The 26,753-nt window shown below is 39.4% G+C and overlaps 2 protein-coding genes across 5 annotated transcripts in view; both read right to left on the bottom strand.

The window, feature by feature from the left end:
• Positions 1–1,372: 1,372 nt before the first annotated feature.
• Positions 1,373–16,665, bottom strand: LOC111873567 (6-phosphogluconate dehydrogenase, decarboxylating). 3 transcript variants are annotated; one of them, XM_023868380.2, is made up of 10 exons: positions 16,341–16,665; positions 15,259–15,479; positions 13,348–13,592; positions 11,414–11,590; positions 10,318–10,402; positions 8,406–8,641; positions 7,516–7,649; positions 6,338–6,560; positions 5,066–5,203; positions 1,373–1,837 (listed from the first exon to the last, which is right to left on the bottom strand). In XM_023868380.2, the coding sequence occupies exons 1-9, from the start codon at positions 16,349–16,351 to the stop codon at positions 5,084–5,086; spliced, it is 1,452 nt and encodes a 483-aa protein (XP_023724148.1). In that variant the 5' UTR covers positions 16,352–16,665; the 3' UTR covers positions 1,373–1,837; positions 5,066–5,083. The 3 variants fall into 3 exon arrangements, with proteins under 3 accessions (XP_023724148.1, XP_023724147.1, XP_023724149.1); XM_023868379.2 differs by lacking the exon at positions 1,373–1,837 and adding an exon at positions 2,319–2,735; XM_023868381.2 differs by lacking the exon at positions 1,373–1,837 and adding an exon at positions 3,999–4,298.
• A 2,012-nt stretch (positions 16,666–18,677) lies between these two features.
• The window catches only part of LOC111873579 (high affinity cGMP-specific 3',5'-cyclic phosphodiesterase 9A), a 110,804-nt gene continuing 102,728 nt past the window's right edge, over positions 18,678–26,753 (bottom strand). For both annotated transcript variants that reach the window (XM_023868401.2, XM_023868402.2), the window contains 3 exons: positions 25,177–25,338; positions 24,858–25,100; positions 18,678–23,537 (listed from right to left, as the gene is read on the bottom strand). In XM_023868401.2, coding sequence (XP_023724169.1) covers positions 22,035–23,537; positions 24,858–25,100; positions 25,177–25,338 — 1,908 coding nt within the window. In that variant the 3' untranslated portion in view covers positions 18,678–22,034. The remainder of the gene's footprint in view (positions 23,538–24,857; positions 25,101–25,176; positions 25,339–26,753) is intronic.

The raw sequence follows: 26,753 nt of genomic DNA, 5'->3' as shown, positions 1-26,753 counted from the left end.
TGCAGTGTGTGCTGGTATAAATATGAATGAAACGTCCGGCAATGCAATATTCACGAAGGAGTGAGTGTTGTCTAAAAGACTGGTGGAAACAGCGTGCTATGTGGGATGTCCCCACACTGCCAACCTGGAAGTATTGGACTCGCCTTCCTCCCTCCCTCCCATCCTTCCTCATAAAAATCATAAGGTGGAGAGAAGCATCGGTTTATTAATTGGAATGCTAGAGGCAGTTTGTTGCTAATTCATGTCAATGAAGGAAAATAATATAAGCTTCCTTCTAATCTGAAAAGGATGGGAATTCATTCTCATAATTTCACAACTCAAAAGCTTTATCTTTACAATCTGGGAGGAAGAATATATTCTTATCTTATTTTCTTAGAAATGGAAGCATGAGAGATGCCATAATAACCAACTTACAGTCCACATTTAATTTTAACTTAATCACTTTTTCTATTTCTTACTGCGAATCTTGGGATAAAATTCTGATAGAAAGTTGAAGCCAAAACTTTTGTCTTATATATCTTTAGATAAGGAAAATCAAATTAGGTGGAACTTAATTCCTCATATTAACCCATCATGATGGTGTTGTGTTTCAAATGTTTCCTTACATCTGAGTTAGACAGTCAGTCATGACAGGGGCATTTTATAACCTAGTTTTACAGAAATAAACTAAGAAATGCATATACAGTAAAACTTGGTTATAGCAACATCGGTTTCTGCGACACCTTGTCTATTGCGTCAAATTTTCAATGGTACGAACTAATTCCTCATAAAGCAACTGTTTTTATACCTTGCTTAGTACGACACGCACAAATGCTTCAACCTCGTATGTAACGTCATTTTCATTCCTGAATTTCTCTGATATGGACATTGAACGTAATTTAGAAAGTGTGTATTGGGCAAGTAACAGGAAACAGATGAAGATAACTGATTACTGTACTCGTATCTAGGTACAGTAAGGCACAACAATTGATGTAATCTACTGTAATTTGGTGAGTAGGCCTACCTTTAATATACAGTATTAGTGCGGTGTGTATTGTCAGTGAAAAGCGCTGTAATATGTCTTTGATATTACACATTTGGGCAATTCCACGTTAATGTTACGTTAGTCTGTACTTAACTATGTATTTCACTATAAAATGCAACATTTTAACTCGGTTTCTGGTAGATTTTTATGTGACTAACATAAGGCTACGGTGGAAGTGCCCATTTCGCTTACAACGACACTATTTTTAGGTCCCTTTGATGACGTTATAACCAAGTTCTACTGTACATAATTCTTATCATTAAGCTATTCATCTGTGTCATTCATCATGAAACAATATGTCGTTGTTGGAAATTTCAGTTTAATTAAATAAACACACATCAACACATCTGACTTCTCATTTCTTCTTGTAATACCGATGTCCATAACAGCTCAACAAGAGTCTACAAAAATCTCAATATCAATGTAAATAATTTTGTAACATATCCATTATATTCTGATTTCCAGTGTTTTAAATACAGATCTTGACACCACGGCCTCTTTGAATAATTAAGACACTACATCACTGGTAATAAGATTACCGGAATAAGGTGTGAAATCGCTGTATGAATGGCACTCCCCATTATTTTCTACAAGTGTGTGCTGTATGAAAACATTTACTATAGCTTTCCTTCATTTAAATAGAAGAATTAACAATTAGGTACCTTAACGTTATCAAGGAGGATGTGATGTCATGCAGCGTTGTCAATACTTCACCAAGAAAACATGTCAATCCTGTACTCACTTTCTGCGTGACTATAAGGGTGAGTGAGGGTGGGGTCCCACGCTTCCATCCTCAGTACCTCCTGCCCTACCCTATAAAATGAATTATTCATAGAAGCAGTTTGCACAGCCCAATAAGATACTAAGATGCTACATTTTATCTATGCTTCGTGGCTTTCCATGGGGTTTAAGTCCAGAGATGGCGCTACAGTTTTAAATATTTTCATGTGATGTGACATCACTAGATGAAACATGTACAATAAACACAATTCCATTTCTGCAATAAAGGTCTAAAAATGTGCTGTTGTGTTCAGACTTCTTATAAGCAATATTACAATTTTATTTCAAACAATATCTGACTTAGTGGGAAACGTGGTGATATAAAGGCTGAAATATGTTATTCTTTTAGGGAAAAATGGGTATAGATACTGGTGGTTTGAACAATGGATCATTGGTGATGGAGAATTGTGTTTTTAGATCACCAGTGGCATCACAAACATCAAAAAGATTATAAAGCTGCAGCACACAGTAAGTTACTGCTCTTGGAAAAGTGCACTTGAATACACAAAGCAAGTTAATCAAAGCAGGAATAATTTTATTAAGAATGTAAAGAGGATTCAACTGGCTTCCAGTACTTGTACAATCTCATATTATGAACCTCTGGGATGACACCATGTAGTCTGGTAGGTTAAGCACCAATGATGCAGAAGCACCTGCTAAATCCATCTGCAGGACAGAAGTGAGATGTTCCTACCCAACAAATTACATAGTGTCACATCACCCAAGATTGCAATCTCAATATACACTACTGTAATATAAACACTTTATATATATATATATACACATGTTCATATATGCATATCAATGGACAAACTGAACACCCTATATTCCTATGCCAGGAGCCTGATTTGAGGATTCTGCAGTTTTGCACCTTCACTTCCAGTGATTTCATTTCCTCTCATCTTTACCTCCAACTGATGTACTCCTGCTCCTGTCAAGAATAAAGAAATGCATGCAAATTTCTCATAGCACACTATCACACTTCTCGGAAAACAGGATGTGACAATTATTTGGACTCAGCTGGCTTGGAGAGCACACACCTGGAGGACCGAGATCAAACGTTCTCACAGCAATGAATATGAAGGCTATTCTGTGATGTTGAGCCGTGCTAAGCTTTAGCTCGCTCACGATGATGTCATCATCTTTCCTGTGACGGATTCCATCCCCACTATGCGGTATCCTGACATCAGTCACGTGGTCCCAGGTACCCTCTTGTGAAGGGGAGACTTGTGCAGTGCAGTCGTTTAGACCAAGTCGACTTGGAAGGTTGTTTACTAGCCAGCAGGTTTGTGGTGGAAAATATTGGTTTCGAAAGGGGCTGTTCTAAATTCCCTTTGGTGTTATCTGCTGGCCGGTAAGGACTGCCCGCGGTCGCAAGCCGTTGCAGGAACGCTTGCGACGCGCGCATTGGTTTTGGGTTGGTTTTTAGTCTCAGAATTTAGACTTGCGTTTGTATGGCCGGAGGGCTTAACGTCTTGATATTTCTAGCGTCGACACAAGTGGTGCCGATGGGAAATTGTTAGTCTAAATGAGCTTGTCTTTGTTTCTTGGTCAAATGTGTCTTTTTTGTTATTTATGTATTGTTATATTTTGTTATTAAATTGTATCTGGTTTTATCTAAGCCAACGACTGAGTGTAGCTTCCTTCTCCTAGCTTGGATACCCCATCTCCATCTAGGGGAGCGTGCGAACCAACAATAGGGCCAGTAACGATTGCGCTGTGCCCTTCCTCTTCGTAATAATAATAATGGTGATTTATAGTACTCAGTGGAGAGGAAGACGAAGGGCGCGGTGCAATGTTATGGCATGTAGTTCGGAAGGTGGATATCAGAATTCTGGGGGAACCTGCTGCTTCTGTCTTGATACTGTACACTCCTCCAAGACGTTGGTCCCTGTCATGTGCCAGACAACCACGTCTTAATCAGCATGATTATTTCATCAGGGATGACCCTTCTGGTCTTTCGTAACCAGGCAGTTTAAAAAGTAAGTAAAAGTATCCCTCTAACAGGCTGTGGAGGCCCAAAGCGTTGTGAGATGTTGAGGTTCCCACATTTTCTAGACAATCGGCTCATAAATGGCAGTAAGGTTGTCAGCCTTACGTGCCTGCCGCCCTTTACCCCCAAGAACATTCCCAGAATATTCCTGGTACTCATTTCTGTTAGAGGCTGAGTCGACTCCAGGGCCAGAGTGAGGCTGGAAGGATTAGGTAAATTGAAAAAATCCACCTCATTGGGATTCACAGTTATAAATGTTAAATTAGTATAGGAACTAGCTTGTAAGCGGGAAATTTTTGTCAGTACAAACCCTGTGTTATTATCTGTAAGGTCTAAACACTACTGAGACATCACAATGCAAATTCCTATGACATTAGTGCTCATGAGTCATGACACTGGTACTTAACATGAGGTCAGCCTCCTGATTAAAGTGGATTTGAAATTAGTCCTTCTGTGGGAACACTAAGTTAGCATGAAGTATGTGGTATATTTAAACGTCACCTGAAACACAGCACAAAAGTGATACCATTGTCACTAGTCTTTGATTTCAATTATGTAATTTCATCATTACACTGGAAGTAAAACTTGAGCAATGCCTTTCGTCTAAAGAGTAGTCACCATCAGATTGTCCATATGCTATATTGCTTGTAACATAAGTAATGACACTGTCACCTGTATCTCACATGATGTTATAATCATCAAATTAATAAACTGATGAGTAACACAATTTTAAAATTGATATTAATATTCCTTTTTTCTCTCCCCTATATTTATATGACTCTTTTATTTTATGTTTCTCTTGCCTCATTTTGATATTTGATAGCTGTGTTCGTACTTTTGTTATTTCTATTTATAAGTGTTTCCTGATTGAAGTTTGGAGCAAAACCCCAATCTCAAACAACTCTGTACACAATATAATTTGGCTTCTAATGAATCAACAACAAAGCTGTTAACAAAATTATGTATTTAAATCAGCGGCCATATTAATTTTTGTCCACTGAATCAAAATAAAACCAGTTTCAAATATTCTGAGGTTTAGTGAATGGTTTAACTGGTTAAACAATAAGAGTTTTCTTCATGCAGATATGAAAAGCTGGCCAAAATGATCTTGTAAATATAAACATGACAGAGACAGCAACATGAAATCTGTTTGTGTTGATATTTGGTTACACTTGGATTTCAGTATGAAGGCAAATTATGCACAAAGAATCAAACAGACTGTGGTCTATCTATGTACAAGAGGGGCTGATACCAAAAAATTTACTCACCCATAGCAAGGTATCTCACTATGCTTGGTATGTGCTGGCAGACACATTACCACCATGTCCTGTCCAATTGGTATGAACAAACTTTCCAGGACTGGCCAGCAACTCATATGTATGTGCACCAAAGTAATCTCGCTGGGCCTGTTTAAATACAAATTCAAATTCTAAAGTATTGCTTTCCTATTCAGAGACTCAAACAGACGATGACGTTACTCAGGGCACAAACCCAATCATACATATCACTTTACACTTTGAATTAAGCAGAAAACTGCCTTCACTAAATATGAACACAGAGTGAAAACCAATGGATATTTATATAATGGTTGCATAACACCCATTAAGTCAGTGGGACGTCTCATCATTTCTTACATAGGTTCTCAGTCCTACAGGCTATCAGATGATGCATCAAGGCTAATGTTTAACATCACCTCCTACGAACAACAAGCACAAATAGTCAATCATGTTATCGTCTCACAAACTAGAAAGAACTGTGCCTGATCATTAATAGAAACATAAGCAGAATACTTTAAGGGACCACCAAGAAAATTAACAGACAAAAACAAAGGCAAGTGAAAAGAGGCTCTAAAGTTAAAGTTACCCCCATAAGAAGCTGTGGAGGCCTATACAGTTTTTAGACATTGAGATTCTCACATTTTATATACAATCAGCTCACAGATGGGGGTGAGGCTGTCAGCCCTTTGTGCTGGCCACCTTTTACACCCACCCACAAGGAAGATTCCTGGTAGTCATTTCTGTTAGAGGCTGACAGACCCCAGAGCCATAATGTGGCCAGAAGGATTAGGTAAATTGGAAAATTTACACATGAATTTGTCTTCAGTTTATGTTTTCTGATTCCAAAACAAACACATTCTCTTTTTCCACCATATTTCCTATTCTTTCCATTAAAAAGTAAATGCACACATAAATCTGTCATTTCACCAATGACATAAGAAGTGAATCCATCTGTTTCAGTAGTCTTTAGAAAACAGAGAAATGAAGTACCAAACTGTACCAACAGTTGAAAACAGACATTCTTATTTGGAAGGAACGCCTGAAGATAATGAAGTCACTGCAGCTATAAGAACTTGTACCAAACCTTACATAACACTGACTTGATGCTACACTCAAATTTCTGAAATAGACACAAGATTGTGTGGGGCTGACCACCTCAAGACAAACTGAGTGACAAACGAAAAATGGGTTACAGAGCAAGTTATAATCTGCTATTAAACACTGCTTGCTACAAAACCTGACTATGTCTAGTCACTGACATACCTGGATAAGGTTAGCTGGCAGCCGTTCAGAACGATAACCATCATAGAAGGCAAGAGCTGTGCTGAACGTGGGGAGAGGAATACCAAGTGTTGCTCCCGCTGCCACCACCACACGCCATGAAGCTTGGCAGCGCTGTACAGCTTCACTGAAGAAAGAGTCGAGAAGCAGGTTTGGCAGCTTTGGGTTGCGTTCGAATGCTGTCTTTATGTTACCCAAGAACACACTGTAAAGACAAACATACTAGAAGTGGAAATACTGTTGCAGTTCATCAGCACCATCAATACCTCAAGTTCAATTTTCTAACCAACTTGCTTTGAACGTTTCTGGCATCTGAGTGGTACATGCCATTCTTGATATAATACTGGGTAAAAAGGCAATGCCAACTTTATGGATCACAAAACTTCCTCATACTTTGCTATATCAAATCCTACAATTTACGTCTTCCATGGTGCTGTTGCGACAAAATATCCCGGTTACAATATGGGGCAAGCTTTCATTATTCTGTGTTTACAAATAATACATCAAAGATTTCAACAATTTCTAATACTTTAATGATTTAATTATCCATCCTATTTCAAGCATTCACACAGCAAGCCACGAATAAACACGGACGATACTAAGAATCTCCTTTCGCAAGATAGACAGGCGGCACAGGATCAGCCACCTCCAAGAATAACAATAGGAGAATTGACACGAACCTGTATGTTTCATAAATTTTAAGCTTGAACTAGAAAGTTTTTAAAAAACTTTAAGAAGTTTTAACACCAGGAAGGCTGCTGTGAATGTGAAAGGTTGAACATTGAGTACATTATGCATTTCAAACATTATATGTGTATGCGTATAATTAACATCTATTGTAATAGTAGTTTCCGAAAAAGTATTGATGCCCTCTGAGGATGATCCGTACGGATCGAAACATGTAAGGGTGATGAGTCTTCAAATGATAAAACTTAAATAGTCACACTAGACGGTGTTATTTTTGTCTTTGTAACTGTTAGTGTGACGAACTAGAATGATACAAATCAAAGAAAAGCATCAGCTTTACAACCCATTAGACCCCATGCATTCTTTTATGGATGTACAGATCCAGCTTTTCGTAACATTTGGCACTAGACAGACATGAGTGGCTAGTGTCATGCTTTCATTTCTTTCTCAGATGCTACCGCAATATGTCTCACCTGCGTATGATGCATCCACCACGCCACATGAGGGCAATGCCTCCGTAGTTCAGGTTCCAGCCATGCACACTGGCAGCCTCTCTCAGCAGCATGAAGCCCTGTGCATATGACACGATCTTGGACGCGTACAGGGCCTATGCAACAAATGCACATAAATGTGTTCTAAAACAATGAACTGATATCTCATGTCCCTCCGTTTGATAATTTGTCTCCTGTCAGCCTGCAATCTGAGGAGTATGTCAAACATTCAGCCATATGCTTCACATCATGCAACATCATCGATGTTTCTGCATTCAGTATTTTCACTGGTCACAGCTTAGACACAATTTAAACAGCTTTCCTGTAGAGCCAGCAAGGCTGAGTCAGTTTCATTCACAAATGGCTATACAGCCCTTTGTTGGGTTCTGCCCCCTTCTTCCGTTACATTATCTATTTTACACAGACAGTATGACTCCTTGTACGAGGGATCAGCCCATTGCAAGGCTGCTACCTACACACAGGACAACACAAACACAGAATGAACACACACAGACATCTATGCCTTGAGTGGGATTCGAACCCACAATCCCAAAATTTGAGCAAGCCAAGACGGTTCATGCCTTTGATCACATGGCCACTGTGGTCAGTGAGCTCCATAAATTACTGACATTTACTCACAACTGTTGGGACCATTTCTGGGAAAACCGTTTTGTTTTTGCAGGATCATTTGAAGGTCCCGCATTTTTGTAGCTAGAATCTTCATATTTGACAGAACTTACTATCATGGGTAAACTCTCAAATAGCAAAACAGATTACAATCTGTCCAACTGTTCAGGTTACACAATATTTTCTTTCTTATACACATTACGGACATGAGAGAGTACATACAAAAGAGCCACATGTTGCCCAACCTGTCTAATGTGTTCGAGGAACTGCTTCTTCTCCCCTGTGTACTTGGAAGAGGGAGGTCCCTTAAGGACCAGGCTTGCATGCTTTCTTTCATCCAACAGCGAGGAGAGACACCGTGCAAAAACTGATTCCCCAATCAGTGTCACAGGCATACCATACTCCAGTGCTGCCACAGCTGTCCACTTTCCAGTGCCCTTCTGTCCTGCCAAGTCTCGAATCTTCTCTAGGAGGTATGAACCTGTGGCACAATGGGGCAGACCACTGTTAAGTGCTAAGAAATAGAGTATAACAGGAATATGTGAATCCTGAAGAGCACACAGGAGCAAGGGGCACAGCAAGGAACCAAGAAAGACACACTACTTTCTGGTGACCACAGTATATGTCTAGTTGAAAGATTTTAATAAATAATTGGGTAACCTCGGTACCCAGGACTAACACTGAAAATGCCGTGGCAGGCAGTTTAAAGTCTGTAAAATCAGGAAAATTATTACATGTGTAACATGTATAGATAGGCAACGGCTCGGTAAACACATTTCCTAGGTAACACAGTCAACTAGAGAACTTCGGTTACTAGAGTTGTGACACCCCCAGTGTAACTTCAACTGATTACAAACCAATATCCATGACAAGGAACCCAGAAAGCAGACTAACAGCAAAGAACGCGATAACTCTACTGTTGAAGGAGGTGTTTTCCATGCGGTTCGACCTGAACCTACCTCAGGGAGAGAACTGTCCAACAGATCAGTTGAGTACAGAATAACAGAGAAGACGGAAGAGAAACATAAGTCAGAAGAAGAAGAAGTTGGAACAAAGTCTTTACTTTGTGCTGTAGTTACAGTAACCTTAGGGTGTTACAGCTACAGTAAGACTGTGTTAGAACTAACTGTAGCTCTGCCTAGTGCATATCCAATAAATCAATTGGATCCAATCCAGAACCAGGATACATGACTAAACAGAGGAACTGAAGAGGCATTTGTTACAAACAAATGATCATAACTCCTAAACCGTAAGCGATGGGCCAAAACGGACTGCATTTTTGGGAAGCTTGCATTTATTAATGTATTTCACTCTAATATGTCTGGATCCAGCTCTAATGGTTTAGCCATGGCAGGCGGCTGAAAGTCCATAAAATGAGGAAAATTATTACATGTTTGGGTAATTGATTAAACAATGTACAATTATTTTGTGAATAAAATAAATCACCAACTTTTGATGGACCATTCTTTCTTCCTTCATTTATATATAACATTTAATATAAGATATGCCATAGGCCTCGAGTAATCAGCGGTTACATAGGAGGTTGCACGAGTGTTACTTAAATTTACACTTTCTGTTACTAATGGCTTCATTCCATTTGCACCCTCACACAATGTACTTCTTTTGGCTTATTTTGGACTTCACCCATCGTCTGGTAAGTAAAAGACAAAAAGACAAAAAACCACGACGTTTCAGAGACTGCATCCGTCTCTGTCTTCAGGTGGATAGGGAAGGATAAACCTACTCAGCTGGGCCCGTTAGAAAGAGCTAGTCTCAATCATTGGATCCAATGATTGTAGGTTTATCTTTCCCTATCCACCTGAAGATGGAGACAGATCCAGTCTCCGAAACATCGTGGTTTTTTGTCTTTTTGTCTTTTACATACCAGACGATGGGTGAAGTCCAAAATAAGCCAAAAGAAGTACAGTATTCACCATTGTCAGAATCCTTTCAAGTCTACCCTCATACAATGTTTTCAGTGTTAAAAAATATAATACCCCTGCTTCTGTTACCATCAATCCTCCATAACTGGCATTTAGGAAAACTGATGCACGCATCCCAAAGAGAGTCAGCCATGTTTTCGCTGCAGCCAAAACAAAGCATCCGTAAACTATATGGAATGTACTTTATTAGCACACCAAAACATTTCACACTTACCATCAGAATCTTTAAACTTGAGGATATCCTTGGTGATTTCTATGAGGAATGAATTCAGCTCACCCCTGTTCCAGTCTTCAAACACCTGAAACACATCACATGGATCTCGTGAGTTAGGAATATTGGGTTTAACCTGGTGTCAACTGACAGTCTCCAGGATGAGTTCTGTGCTCTGCCCACGCAGCCACACCACATCTCCAACACGTGTAATTTTCCTGAATTTTGTACAATTTCTAAATCTTCCGCAAGAGAAGAACATGTAAAATTGGAAAAATATCTATTTTTGGAAACTTACACAGTATTCCCAAAATCTGCACATTGTGCACATTATCAAATGTTAAAAAATTGTGTCAATTAAAAAAAATCCCTGAGGCTTTTAAATGCTTTGAAATTACCTAATTTTGGGAATCATGAAAACTTTGAGAGTGCTTTAGTTTCGTCACTTTAAATTTTTTTTCTGCAACATCACAATGCTTCACTGGAGCTCACACTTTATCTGTGATAATGTTTTGTCTTATCTTCAATGGGTGGCAGCTTTTCTGGATATTTTGCCTTGCTTTCACCAAGGGATGCTTCTCACTTATCGATATATACCAAAAAATGAAAAATAAGATAAGTCCAATGGTAGACACTTGCTACCATTGAAATGGCAAGCCTGTGAGGGTAGGCTGGGTGTCAGTTAAAGAAGTCTTCACGGGATTATCAGTCCTATCAGACCCAGATGTCAGCAGATGTTTACAAACTCATCACCTTGAGTCAACAAAACCTGACTTACAACTGCAATCTTTAAAAGAATTTAAAGTTGCCAACTCATTCCTTCAAACAATGATCAGTATATTCATGCATACACTATGATCTAGACTTGTATTTGTACCCGGTTCAAATCTCAGCTGACACCGGCTATCTTCATTGAAAAATTCTATGGTTTTCCACAGTCCCTCCAGGCAGATGCCAGGATCGGGTTGATCAGGTTGTACCTGCTTCCTTCCAAATTATTTCCAATTCATCATTCACCTATCATGTTACCATCCAGCATGAGACACTCTCAATACTGAAGGCGATGTTAAATATTCCATGAAAGAAGAACAGTACTCACCTCGCTCATCTCCTGATTTGTAAGTGAAAGTGCTGTTTTCATGAGGTGGTATGCCTCACAAATCAGCTGCATGTCCCCGTACTCAATTCCGTTGTGCACCATCTTCACAAAGTGGCCTGCTCCATCCTCGCCTACCCAGTCACAGCATGGCTCCCCATCCGCCTTGGCCGCAATCGACTGATAATTATAACAGAATGTGTTGCATGAAGTGCAATTATATACACCTGATGTGGATATCTGGTGACTCTTGCATCCAGAATGCATTCTACTTTTTGAGAAACTGTGTTTGGCTGAGGTCAAAACTGAACTGTGAAAGTTATGATTCATTACATGAATAAAAAAGATAAATGTTGCAGACAATATTTAAACACATTAGAAAACTACCATATATACAGAACAACAAAGAAAAACACGCATATGAATAACATAAATAAAGAAATATATAACCCAATATTTCATGAATTACACACAATTTACACAGAATACAACACAACCCCGCCACCTACCCCCACAACACCATAACTCGATCAATAACATAAGCGAACAAAAACAGCACACAAACGCACGCAGCCACAAGAGTAGAACACATCATAAGACATAGCGAGTACTAAATAGTATAATATTAACAACATGAAACCAATATAAATCAAAACGTTATGTTGGCAACTCTCAGATACTGAAATATAATGTTAGAGTTGGCAACATCATAGTAAACAATTTAAGAACTAGGTTATGTCTTGTTACCTAAGTGATGTTTACTGTTATGTGTAACTACAGTTACGTGTGAAACAACAGTATATTTATATTGTTAAGTGTTACTATGGTTATAAGCCTGTATGTATATATAAGGCGTACTTCTGTATCAAATAGCTCAGTCTTAATAAAGCAGGAGTAGAGTGAACACTGATTCTCACTTATCATTCGATCCACGTGAAGTAACAAAAATAACAAACGTAACATTAATATGTAACATTTTTCACATTGCAGACATACACACAACATTAGAAATATTATACACATTATGAATATGAATCAGTGCCACAGGAAACACTGAAGATGGTTTACCATGCCTACTTTCATTCTATTATGAACTATGGATTAATATTCTGGGGGAACTCTTCACACAGTGTAAAAATTTTTAAGATACAAAAGAATACAATTAGAATCATTACAGGATGTAGAAGTAGAGATTCATGTAGAGATTTATTTAAGAAATTAAAAATTCTACCTCTTCAATCACAATATATACTATTGCTTCTCTTATTTGTTGTGTATAACAAAAATAAATTTGAATTAAATTCCAATATCCATAGCATGAATACTAGACAAATATATAACTTCCATCTACCTTCATCAAACTTATCACTATATCAAAAAGGAGTCTACTTTTCTGGCATAAAGGTGTACAACAGTCTAACACAAAGTATCAAAAACCTGAGTAATGATACTAAACATTTTAAATCAGAGCTAAAGAAATATCTGCATGCTCATTCCTTCTACTCTATAGACGAATATCTCAATGTAAATAGAGAATAATGTAGAATTAAGCTATATTAGTTTAAGATAAAATTACTTGTACCAGTAGGTATTATTTTGACTTGTTCTATATCCAGAGGTATTAACCTGCTTAGGATCTATGGAATGCAAATAAATTCAATTCAATTAAAAAAAGGTGCAACATGATGCTAAAATACAACATAGTTGCAGGAGCCACTTATGTGAAAAAGTGTCTAAAACATCTTCAAAAATGTGTCATGATTACATCATTAGAAAGTTATTGGCTTCTTTTTTAAACATATGACAGGAACTCGAACCATCATATTGCAGATCTTGTTGAACACACACAACTCTTCTTCTGCAACACTGCCTACTCAAGATATGATGTACACCTCAAAGGTATTTCAGACAAAGTGTATTGTAAAGTTCAGACATGCCTGGAAAATGCTCTTTATACTGGGCCATGCCTCTGGGTTGCCACCAGGCATCAGTGAAGGGCCATATCTTGCTCCGTCTTCTCCTCCTGATACACCTGACCCCACATACAAGATGCCTTTCTTACGCAGTTCCACAGTTCTTCTTGTTGTATCCTGGTATTCAGAATTCCCACCATCAATGATAATGTCACCCTTCTCTAGCAATGGTACCAACTTGTTAATGAAGTCATCCACAGCCTGCCCAGCTGAAAGTAGCAAACATGACAAATTACAACTGACGATACTCAGAGAAACATTTCCATTTTATTTTTCAGAGGGTGAGGTTAGACTGGGCCCACTTTATATGTCAGCCACTATTTGACCTATTGTACCAGCCTCAGATGATAGACAGGTATGGAGCATTTGGTGGAATTAGAACTGACAGGGGAAATCAAAGTATTCAAAGAAAACCTGCCCCAGTGCCACTTTGTCCACCAAAGATCCTGTGACTTACTGCCTGAATGTATCGAAACTGCTACACTGCTCTGTTGTGCGCTGCAGTACACTTAAAAATAAAATAAAAATAATTGATTAAACTCCATTAAAATTTTGTAAAATCCTATTCCACCTCATAAGGGGCGCTATCCACTTGTTTAGAGCTATGTGATTTATTCCAGAGGTTTTATTTTGGCAGTTTATTTTTTTCGTTAGCCAGTTGTTTTGCTACATCTGCAATCTGTAATCTACAAAATTTGAGGTATAAATTTAAACTGAACAACTGTTGCATTATTGATGGACTGTGATACACTGGGACGTTAATTAAAGATTGGCAGCAGGATGCTGAAATACAGAATTGCTGCCTGGGTTACGGCTTGGCCAACATTTCCATAAGAGCATTTACACAAGGGTGTGTACACCTTCAAGAATACCATTATGTTGTTTTGTGGGCCAACTTGTTACACAAACTGAAAAACTGCAGGGAAGAGACTGCTTGGAAAACCTAGGAGTAGATGGGAAAATAATATTAAACTGGATCTTAAGGAAACTGGGTGTGAGCGCATGGACCAGATGCGTCTGTCTAAGGATTGTGGTGGGCTCTTGTAAACATGGTAACGAATCTTCAGGTTTCATGAAAGGAGGGCAAGGCCTTCACTGGATGAGTGACTACTTGCTTTGCTACAAAGTCTTTGCTCCGTTTAGTCAGTTAATTAGAAACAGAGGAACTGCAGAGCTGGGACAGTGATGTGGAACTATCTGCTCCATTCACTGCCCTACAGAAGACTGACACAGCAAAACAAACATGTTGACAGAGAACAGCTACAACCACTCTGATGTAGCAATGAGCTCAACATACGATAAGATTGGGAAGGTCAGTTTTGAAACATGGTCTGCACTCACCATGCTTGTGAGCTCCATACCTAGGCAACATGTTTGTACTGTCTTGTCATATATTGCAACACCACTACCACAAGGTAAAATTAAACCTGTCCCATACCACGAAATACGGGCCAGTGGGTGTATACCTCCACATATTCTTAACCTCCGTACCAGATGAAGATTTCAAGCTTTCATGGCAAATAAATTTTCCAAGCTCTTCTTGGGTGATCAGCTATGTCAATGTTTAGTTAAAAACCAACATTTCAGAGACCTCCTAGGTCTCCATCTTCAGGATTATTGCCGTGAATGACCATGCATACTGATATATATGCCAGGCAGTCAAATGAATGCCTCATCCTAATGGCATACTAGGCATAAGGCACTGATATGACAAAATGGAATATATATCAGTGACATGTGGACATTCACCACATCAAACCTGATGGCGGAAATAGAAGTGATGTCTGAAACTTTGGTTTTTAACTCACTACTGACACAGCTGAACGCCTGGGAAGATTTTCTTTGGAACTGTCATTAAGCATAAGACAAACTCACCCTTGACAAGCATCATGACACATTTTGGTTTCTTCAGTTTCTGCACCATCTCCTCCAGGCTGTGAGCACCGATTACCTTAGTACCCTTTGCCTCGTTGGCCAGGAACTGATCAACCTTCTCTGTGGTACGGTTATAGGCACAGACCACAAATCCATGATCATTCATGTTTAGGATCAGGTTCTGACCCATAACGGCCAAACCAATAAGAGCGATGTCAGCCCTGCAACGGTCAAGTACTGTGGTGAGGGCTACAGCAAAATCAGCATAACAGTGTTTCTCACAATAATTGAAACACCATCCTCATATGTCAGTTAAATAAATGGTTAACAATCCTGCTTCATATCTGGTTTGAGTCTTGGCTCAAAGACCAGCTTTCCTGAGGTATTTTGTGGTTTTCCTTAGTCCATCCAGGCAAATTCTGAGGCATATGTCATAACCATTTACTTCCACATTATTTTCAGCCATTTATATTCATACCACCATTCAACTTTGCAGCTGAAAAGGCAATTAAATAACCCCAAAACTACGAAAAATCAGAATAAAGAAACCCCAAGTGAAATCATATATTTTCTGGGAATTTCTCCCCTGTAAACTTGCATCTCATTCCACTCAACCTTTGGGCCATTCCTACAGTTACACTTCTTCATTTCATTTATTTTATTATTTAAACATTTTCCCATACTTTCTTTCCTCCTCTTGGTTCCTTTTTCCTCTTTCGGGAAAAACCTTTTCATGGCTACTGTCTCCCACTGGTTCACTCATAGCACCAGTCACAATCACATTTTCCCTTTATCACACTTTTCCAGCCTGGTTCACTTCTAGCCTCAATGCAGAAGCTGCAGGTAATTTTTATCTTCTTTTCCCCAAAAAAATCCAGGAGTTGGGTAAGAGCCTTTTCCCTCCCCCTCCCAAGGAGCTGACGGTTTCGGTGTATTCGACACTGTCTTCAGCTTTGATAGCAGCGTTTAATAAACAGTATTTAAACAAAATACATGCATGTCTCTTTAAGAAATGTGTTGTTCATTGTGACAATACAAAATTAACTGCGAAAATAAAAACCGAAGCTGGAGGCAATACTCACTTTTCGGACATAGTTCTTTTGTTGGGGGCAAAACTCGTCAGCCAACTCGGCGTCAACCTTTCTCTTCGGATATCGCCAGTAAAACACAGCTTTAAGTCTATAAGGCTACGATGTTATGTAATAGACTCGCCAACTAGGCCACCGCAATCAAGGACATTCCACACCATCGTTCTTACAACACTTCTTACACTCGTACAGCACCTACTTGCTGACAAATCGCTTTACTCCAGCCCGCTCCAGTTACATCGGGCGTGATTGGCGCGTCTTGCACGTCTTGAACTTGCGGCTGGTTGCTATGATCTTGCGCACAGCCCAACATTGCGTGTCACTTGTCATGATGACTGTGATTCTTGGTCCCATCGGCCATCTTTGCTTAAATTCTGCCATTGCCAACCATAAAACACAGAATTGTCTTCACATCTCTTAAACGTTCCCGATGAACTAATCATTTAACAAATTTGGTTCGAAAAAATTGCGCGCTAATGATGGGAGGCTCGTTTTGTGAAGATCAAGCTCAAGTCTAAATCTATATAGGCCTATGAGGTTACCTGATTTTATGCCTCACTGAAAGCGCTGACGAAAACATGTTATTATAAAAATCCAAAAACAACATGCAAGTTAATTGCGTTCCTTACATTAAAATAAAGTAGTTTTTTTTTTTTTTTTCAAATTTCTATGACGTAGGCCGTACTAAACAGTGAACTACACCTTGAAGTAAGTCCTTTTATTTTCATCTAGGGCATATTGGATGTGAATGCTTTCGGGAATAATCAAGATCATTTTAACATGATATACGAGGTAGAGTTATACTTAAATTGGAAGGTTGATAGGTGCAACTCTCGGCACCCACGAAATGTCTCAGACACACATGCTGTTTCCATTTATAAAATATACGTTTTGCGCCAAAGGAACAAAAAACTTTCTGTGTCATTAAGCCCTTTCCCAGTAATTGTTCATACGGGAATGAATTCCGGGATCTGAATTGTTACAATATGTGTTGGCCATTTTCTACCGATCTCAAGCGTTTTAGCTGTTATAGAAAGTCATATCCATCCCTGGATGAGATTCAGCACTATCAATTTCCGCAAGTTGTAGTTTCTGCTTTTAGCAGAACCTCTGAGTAATGATTCGTTCAATAATTTATGAAATATTTACGTCAATGTTAAATAATTAAGGCAGGAACATATGAAAGATTTAATTTAGCTATATGTTTTGAGAATCAGTCACTAAATGCAACATACATGAACAACTCAGTTGTACTCGTACCTTAAAGTACTGGAAATAAGTTTCGTTGAAAAACATTTTTATAACTAGGCAAGTGACGTCTTCACGAGTCTACTATCATTTTCAGTCCAGATCATCTCAATATAACATTTCACGTTCTCCGCATTATCTTTCGTTGCTCCTTGAACACGAATCAGAGTGAGGAATCGTGCCGAATTAATGAGGAACATTCCCAACCAAGGTGAGTCCTTGATACGATTTGATGCCGTTCACCTTACACCCCGCCCAAACATTTTCGCGTTTGCGTTGCCAACATTGAAAGTTTGTTACTATAAGTTCTTTTGGTAAAAGAAAATGCGAAGCCCAGCCGGAGGGTATTCTTTATTGTGTGGGGCTATGTATTTACAAGACAACCGCTCTACCCAGTAGAAGCTCCACATGAACCATCCTGTGATTGAATCCAAGCCCCTGTAGTGAGAAGGTGGAGACTAAATGCCTAAACATTGGCACAGGCCTATCTTGTGGTATTTAACAGTTCATATTATCTGACACATTAATAGACATGCCACAATTTCTCCTTATGCATTGAGATCTAAACTTACAGTCCTGCTTTTCACCAATACTCACATCATTTCTCCTCTCACACAAGCAACAGAACACCATAAAGTAATAAGTCTCTTAAGTTGTAATTAAGACAGGGAATGATGGTCCTACTGTTATTAAGGAAGAAGAGTCTGCGAGACTACTATAGAGAGTTACAATTGGATAACAGTGAATGTTGAATGAAGGGGGATATAGAAGAAAGTGATCATGATCTATTTTAAGTTAATATCCCCTAATTTGCATAGAGGGACTCAGGAAAACAAATGGAAATTTAAGTCAGAATAGGATGTGAACCAGACACTTTCAAAATGGGATTTTGAAGAAATTCCTCAATTTATTTACTGTGTTGTAGGGATGTTGAATTATGGGCACAATCTATAATGTGCAGTTGTCATGTTGGCACAACTGGCACTACATACTGCTGCCTCTAAAAACAACGAAACCAACAACACCACACCACAGCTCTGGAAACAGACATGTTATGGTACTTTTTCTTTGGACATGTTAAANTATATATATTTAGGAAAATACATTTATATAGCAGTTTTGGCTAGGCAATTCACATAGTGTAGGCCCACCAGGTGAGGGGTGGAAAAACCTCCACAGCTTCCAGCTCAGCTACAGGGAGGAGGGTGGGGATGTTCTGACACTAACCTCCAGTCAAATAAAATTCCTCCCAAACCCTCCATAAAGAAATCTTCAGATCAATGCTGTATGTTGTGATATGCATTTGATAGATTTTGTCATACCTGCAATGAAAAGTTGCAAAATGTGCATATCAGCTATGTCATGTCTGTGTCTCTATGAACATAACTTCAGAAATAATGAACAAATGATCATGAAAATTTATATTGGGGAGTTTTAATAAAATTAATTGAAGAAGTCCAATCTTTGTTAAAACTGGGCAAGAATAATGGACACTTCACATGATGACCTACACGAGTTTCTGTGTGCACTGTGAACATAACTGGCCAGATATTTATTGGACAGAAAATTTTTCAAATCTGGAAGAAATGAAATGGAAGTTATAACTAATATATTTCTTTCTCACGGGCTTCTGATAATTGAATAAGAGGGAGAAAATATATCCAAATTGTACATATTATGTTTTGTTTTTATTTTGCCCACATCTGTTTGTGGTGCCATTAAGTAACTGCAAGATTTCTTTATGAATTACATACAAAGAAAAAGGAAATGAACCCATGAAATATCACCAAACAGAATCACCATTCTCTTGAAGTATTACCTGGACCTAAGGGTTGTAGAAAATGAAAATGCAGGACCCTTCATGATGATAAACTGGAAGATTTATACAGCTTACATGATAAATTATGGTGACGAAATCAGGGCTATGATATGCTGAATAATTAACTCAAAAGAAGAAAACAGAATTTTGAGGGTGGCAAGAGGACCCCTTTGCAAGTTTTCAGTTGAAAGACCAAGCAGAGAATGAAAAAATAATATTAAATATATCTTAACCCTTTCTATCTCCAAATATTTTACCCGCTGTCATACCATCCACACCAGATTTTCTTGGAAAATAAGTATACCTAAAAGAGGTAAAGTTGTCAACCTGCTTAAATAAGCACCACCCATGAAGATATGTGAAGGAATAGTAATATCGCTCCATGCATTCTTAACCTCATCACCAGATCAAAGTGAGTGGTCAGATTCATACTCTGACTGCTTTATCCTGGGGGAAGAAACTCTGTTACACATTGCATTGGAGACTGTGGAGAATAGTATAATTTCTTACCCCAGCCAAAAACAGAATTACAGTTCCTTCGTCAACCATCCTGCAGTACAGTCACTATAGTAACTGAGTAACCCTGTCTCCAAAACAAACAATATTATTAAGAAAGCAGTCTTCTGGGATTTAAGCCTCAAATCTTACAAACAATATTATTGTTGCTTTCTTGATTTTGCCTGAGAAAAAGTTTACTATCCCTAAAACTTACATTATTTGAACAAGCATGAAAAGGCAAACTTTCAAAGAACATATAACAAATGAGTATTCAACATCAATGTAAAAAGAGAAACAAATTTTAAATGAGTACTTTTGGGGGTTTCCCTCAAAATGTTAAGGAAACAGGATGTGAAGATGTGAAGTAGATTGAATTATCATAGGATGGTGTTTAGGGGTAACCTGTGATATTAGGAGCGTTCAAGCATTGAGTTCTGCCATGCACTTAGCAAAGTAGAAATATATTGCCTCTGTCTTGGACGTGTCACAACATGCTCCTGAAGCAATCAGCACATGTAGAGACAGACACATCTTGTGACCATCCACTTGCATTAGGACTTTCCCTGGCACACTGTACATTCAAATTCCACAAATGACTTGCAGGCAGAAATAAGTTATAATAAGTTTCTGATGAGTAGGAATGAAATGTAATTTAAAAAATCAAAGAACGTTTCACCTTTACACATGATGATGATTCTTCCTTCTGAGGTCAGAGAAGTTAACTCATACAGATTTTCAAAACTAGGTCTTCTGGATTGTGACGCCTTGTAGTCTGATAGATATATACCAATGTTTTGAAGGCACATGTGGCCTCCATTTTCAACCCCTGACATGGAGATAGTGCATTCCTCTGAAAGGCGGGCACCTATCTGCACCACTGCATGGCATCACATCCCAATAAGACCATCTCCTTAAACCACCATAAGGACATCATATCTCGTACAAAGCTAATGGAACTGGACATAGTTAATTGGATATTTTAATTGGACACTATGAGTAAATTTTTTATGTAGGGCAAGTGTACATATAAGCTGGAAGCCATGGGATCCATTTCAGTGGTACAGAGCCATCCAGCAGAGCACCAGAATTTCAGTATTAGAAAGGAAAGAGCACTTGATAGACAAAGGGTGGATGCCCTTTTATACAGTTGCTCGTTAACAACATGTCTCTAAATTTCCAACATATCATTCAGGAAGACAGACCAACATTTCAAGGAAAATGTTACAATTCACTGGATGCACATATATACTCATATCACAAGCTTGGAATTGAACCCCAGTCCTTTGAGATGAGAAATCATTTAGGACTGGTCCAGGTGCTCTTGATTGGACATCCATCAATGGGCAACATGTTACAGTTTCAGAGACAGGTGTGAACACTGAACAGAAACAATTGACTGGAGCCCTCAGACTATCCAAGAGAGAGAATACGAGTAACACTGACTACAGTGCCACCAAATATCCCTACTTTGACAACAAAAATAGATTCACCTACGTTTTAATATTTCTCCACTCTGATACTTTAAAATATATTGTCAAAATGCTTCTCCCTTATAAGTGCCAATGTCTGTACATACTATGCAGTCTGAACTGTACGCTGCTGACTACAATTCAAAGAATGAGGTTGTGATGAAAAAGACTAGCATCGAGTTACGAATCTTAATGATACATAACATACTAACTTAAATACTTAATGATTAATACCAGACTCAGAACAATGAAACAGATACTACAGCACACATTCAGAACTGTTCCTTCCATTGTTTCAGAAGCACTTGAAAGATTCTTTACCTTGGAATGATTTCACTTGCAGAGCAACATGTGGTCTGTAACTAATGCTTCTGACTAGGGTACACAGATATGCCACTCAATACTGATTTAACGTGCATCAAGTTCACTCACTTGCAGGTTTTGACTTCATGTGGCCTGCCACGCTTGTCACTAAAATAAAATTATGAATTCAATAAACCCTGCTGTTTGTATGATCAGAAGTCATATATCAAACATTGTTTGAATGAAAGGGAATGTTTGATCATAACTTGCCGTGTCTGCCATAGTCAGATGAGATATCTGCTGATGGACAGCAAGTACAGATGAAGACAGTCATGTTCAGCAGCTGGGTCATCATTCCTGCCCCTGTGGTTTATGCAGAAGCTGATGGTGGTGATGGTGGTTCTTCCTGACACGGAAGCTTGCTGCTAGGGAAGCCATCCAGCTGTGCTGCTGCACCTTGCTGGGGCCGCCTTCACTACCACGGGGCCTGGTTCCCTCTGTGTGAGTGTTGCTCCGTCCCAGGCGTGTGAAAAAATGCTGTTTTGACCGTGGACTGCTAAATATATTGGTCTTCTTGCGGTTGTTGTTGTTGCCAGAGGATTTATCTTGCCCCTTCAGGATGCTGTCTAGGCTCCCAGAAAGAACTGCCAAGTCATTTTTCTCTCCAGTGGGGGATGAGCCTGCAATATGACAGGAACTGTCCTGGTTCTCCATCTTGTTGTGACTGGCTTCGGGCCCGTTGCTCTTCGGACCTTCTTGACCTGGTATCTTCACAGTTCTGGAGGGGCTTTGAGACACTGTGCTCATTGTATGCTTGCTGTTGTGCTGCTGTCGTATGTCTGGTAAGGAGCTCTCTGAGGGGGAGAGAAGTTCTAAGGAGGATGATGGTGAGTAACATTTCTCACCTCCACCAATAAGAAATTTCCGCCCTATCTTCCCAGCACTTTCAATACTTTTTCGTTGAGGTTTCCTTGTCTTTGATAATGGTAATGTCATGGCTTTTTTCACAGACTCCCCCACAGACGTCATGTCTCCAGTGTTGGCTGATGTAGATGATGTACTCTCTGGTTTGTTTAGTGGAGAAGATGAAGACTTGCTGCTGTCACTGGGTGTCATGTCACCGCTGTGCTTCTCACTGCTGAAGGAGAGCCTCTCTGCCACACTGAAAAGCTTCTTCATAATAGCTGTCTTCTTGGCATTGTTCTCTCTGTTCCTTGCTTTACTGGCCTCCTTGTCTTTGTGAGGAGTGTCATGGTTCTCACCCCTCAGCACAGCACAGTCTGTTGCCAAGCTGCTGTCACTAGTCTGCACTTTGAGCTGTTCACCTGTTTGCTTCACTGAATCTCCAAAGCACTTTGTCTCACCATTACAAAGCTCCCCCCCCTTTCTGCTGGTTGTCTGCACTACACCCTGCAACTCCATGTCTTCTGTGCTACCATGCCTCTGATGCTTACCTGGGGATGGTGATGAGAATGGACGGTCTTTGGATAGCGGTGGTGGGGATGTGGGGGTGATGGTGGGTGTATGAGATAAGTCTCTGAAAGCTCCAAATTTCTCCTGGTCGTGGAGTGCTCTGACAAGGTCGTGCACATTGTGATGGCAGTCCTGCAGCTGTGTCTTCTCACGACTTCCCTTCCGACTACCAGGGTAGCTTTTCCTGCCTCCAGGTGTTGTGACACTACCTTCTGTTGAAATCTTGAACTTCAGGGTCTTCTCGCTCACCTCTACTTCTGTTACTGTCTCTTCCTCTTCCTCTTCCTCTGCTTCCCCTTCCTGCATCTCCTCCATATCTTCCAGCACTGTCTCCTCCTCTACTGTTTCAGATGGTTCCCACACAGTGCCATCTGGTGTCACCTGCAGCAAAAACAGATGCTTCAGAAGTTCCTCCAGTTTGTTTTCAATCAGTGTCACTGACAGAGAGCCAATGGTTCATCCATCTTTTTTTCCCACATAACATGTGTAAGTAGAACAAGGGCACACATTTTATTCAGCCTAACTAGTTTCATGGGTACCCCAAAGTCTATCAGAATATTGTACAATACTTCCCTTCTAACTGAATCATAGGCTTTCTTGAAGTCTATGAATAGCTGATGTACGGTCTTACTGTGCTCACATTTTTTCTCTAGTATCTGACGAATGCTAAAAATCTGATCCGTAGTTGGTCTGTTACATGGAAAGCCACATTGATGATCCCCAATGATTTCATCTATGTATGGACTTAACCTTGAGAGAAGAATATTGAATAGCACTTTGTATGAAGTTGATAGCAGTGATATCTCCGAATAATCACTACAGTCAGTTTTATCACCCTTCTTATGAACTGGTACAATAATAGACTCTTTCCTTTGATCAGGCAGTTTTTCCTTGTTCCAAATAGAATTAATTAGTTATGGATCTTGGAACATAATATTTCACCTCCTGCTTGAACAAGTTCTGTCAGAATTTGATCACTACCTGGCGATTTATATTGCTCAATTTTGCCATAGCAATTTCAAACTCAAAAGGTCTAGGATCAGGTACTAATGCCTCAGCTGCAAGTATTTCTTTCTGCCTAACATTACCATCCCTATGTACGTACATTCAATAACAGAGAAGCAGTTCCTCTACCTATTCAAAATGTTGGTATCTGCAAGATCATTTTCATCATTGTCAATAAGATTTTTGGATGTGGCAAAATTGAAAAAAGACCCTTCCAGCCCCCTGCACCATATGCCTGTTTATAACAAATTACTCATAATCATACTTTTTATATTTTTCTAAAAGATCTCTTTTAAAACAGGGCATTTAATAGGAATATGTTTAAAGTAAGGCACTGTTATAAATAAGCAAGCAGATACAGGGAATCACTAACTATGGGGGTGCCAAATTATATGACCACAAAGCTTTTTATTGCTTATAGAAACACATGTAAATGTGATAAAATTAACATTGTGAAGGTAGGGCTTATACTGTCTACTTGAAAAAAACTGAGAATGATTAGTGCAGATGCTGACAGAAGCTAACAGGAAGAAGAACTTCGGAACCACTTGGATGGACCAAAATAGGTAAATGTAGTCAAAACTCATTAGGAAAACACAAAATCTCTATTAGAAGTTTAGGTTGGTTTAGAAGTAAACACAGAGGAATCTTAGTGGATTTTCATGTCCTTTAACCTGACTGCATGATCATTCTTACCCCAGGTGCTGTCATGTCATCATCTTCATCTGCGGACCGGGACCGTGAGCTCGCCCCCAGGCTGCGCCGTGACTTTACACTGTGTCCACTGGCAGACTTGACAACAACTGGGGCACTGGTCCCATCTCCCACACTCTCTCCTACATCTGCAACACTTTTCCGATGAAGGCGCTCATCTTTTGCTGCCTCGTTCAGCCGTCGATAGTGATCCAGAGCGTCCCGTACTGGCTGCACTATCAGATCCTGTAACATTTCGCTTCATGAACCACAAGCAACACGATGAACTTGCTTCCTCGCCCACATCCACTCATATGTTTACCTGAAGTTCTGTGAACAGTTCTCCCAGCGCCTCAAACAGGGGCAGCAGGACAAACCCGATGAAGCTGCACTGAGACGATGGCTTCGTGATCTTCTCACGGTCCATGAAGGGCGTAACAGGCAGCCCCTCCAGCTTCTCTGCATCACTCTGTTTGAAGAACTCCTGCAAAACAACAAGCTTCAGATGCTAGTCAAGGGCTTTGGGTTCACTTGGACGACAACGCCTCACATCCCCCTTCCACAAAACTCCATCACACTAGGCAACACCAGAAACCCATGCGCTTTGTTGCCAGGCAGTGCTGCTTCACAAAAAGCTGAGACTGATAAGTGTTAGAACTACAGTTAGGGGGTTTGTAAGCATGAAGTTTATGGAATCCATATGAACCATAAACCCTACACATATGAAATTTGGCACACAGGTAGCTGAGGTTTCTCTATATCAGCCAGATTTCTTTAAGGCGATTTACTTGTAAATGTATTTTTAATTTTTTTCTTTAAAAAAAGATTTCAAGACATACCATTTATTAAAAAATATGTTTATAAGAAATAAATGTAAAAAATAGGTTACAAGATATGGAGAAACCTCAGTTACATGTGCGCCATATGGCACACGTGCAGAGCTTGTGATTGCCCTATAGTTGATAAAATTAACAGTGTGAAGATGGTTCTCCCAAATCTCCTCTTTCATAGTAGTGATGTGGAATAAATGAAAGGTTCTAAATAACATAAAATTCATATTCTGATCAAAATTTCTTTCTTTTTATCTTATGCATTCATTTCCTTCTTACAGAGAAACTCATGCTAGACACACGGAAGGGTAGGGGACAAATGGAAGGTAGCCCCATGTCTCCCAGGTTGTGCATTGGCTCTCAGGCTAATAACTTCTCCCGGAGAAACAATATGTGTTCAGAAACCTGGAGGCCAAACATTCTCACATGAATATGCAGTTAACACGTGACAGTAATTGTCTGTAAACTGGAAATGCCTAACATGTCTATTTGAAGTCTATTTAAGTTGACTTCTTACTCTGTAACCTGTTCAGTGCTGAGTCACAAATGAATCTGTCAACTTAAAGACTCAGAATATGATAATGTGCTGCATGGGCAGGGCTCTTGCATTCCTCAGGCAGTTGTGATAAATGAGTAAGAAGCAATGGAGGAATGATGACTGGCATGCAAAAACGGAACAAATTCAGAAGAAAACTGCAGTAGTGCCACTTCATTTAGCACAAATCTCAACCAAGGCATCTAACCCCTTGAGCCTTTATATCATTACATGCCCATTAGCATGAGGAGCATAATTTAAGAAATTGTAAAATAACAGAGATGAGATTGTATGGGTGTCATTTATGAATGAACAAAGAGAGAAACCTGAATAAGATTTTGAATGTTGAGCAGGGAGTGAAACGGCCAAGAGGACTGAGATCAAGAAGGGAGCACACACAGGGAAGGAAGAACGTGAGAGAAAAGTAAGGAGGAGGAAGTTCTGGTTGCCAGACCACCCACATAAAGCAGAACTGTTAATGGCAGAAGAAACCAGAGGAGGGAAAATCTTAAACATCATTCAACTTCAGCAAAC

Source organism: Cryptotermes secundus, unplaced genomic scaffold (assembly GCF_002891405.2).
Source record: "Cryptotermes secundus unplaced genomic scaffold, Csec_1.0 scaffold631, whole genome shotgun sequence".
Taxonomy (NCBI): domain Eukaryota; kingdom Metazoa; phylum Arthropoda; class Insecta; order Blattodea; family Kalotermitidae; genus Cryptotermes; species Cryptotermes secundus.
This window is presented reverse-complemented; position numbering and strand designations above follow the sequence as displayed.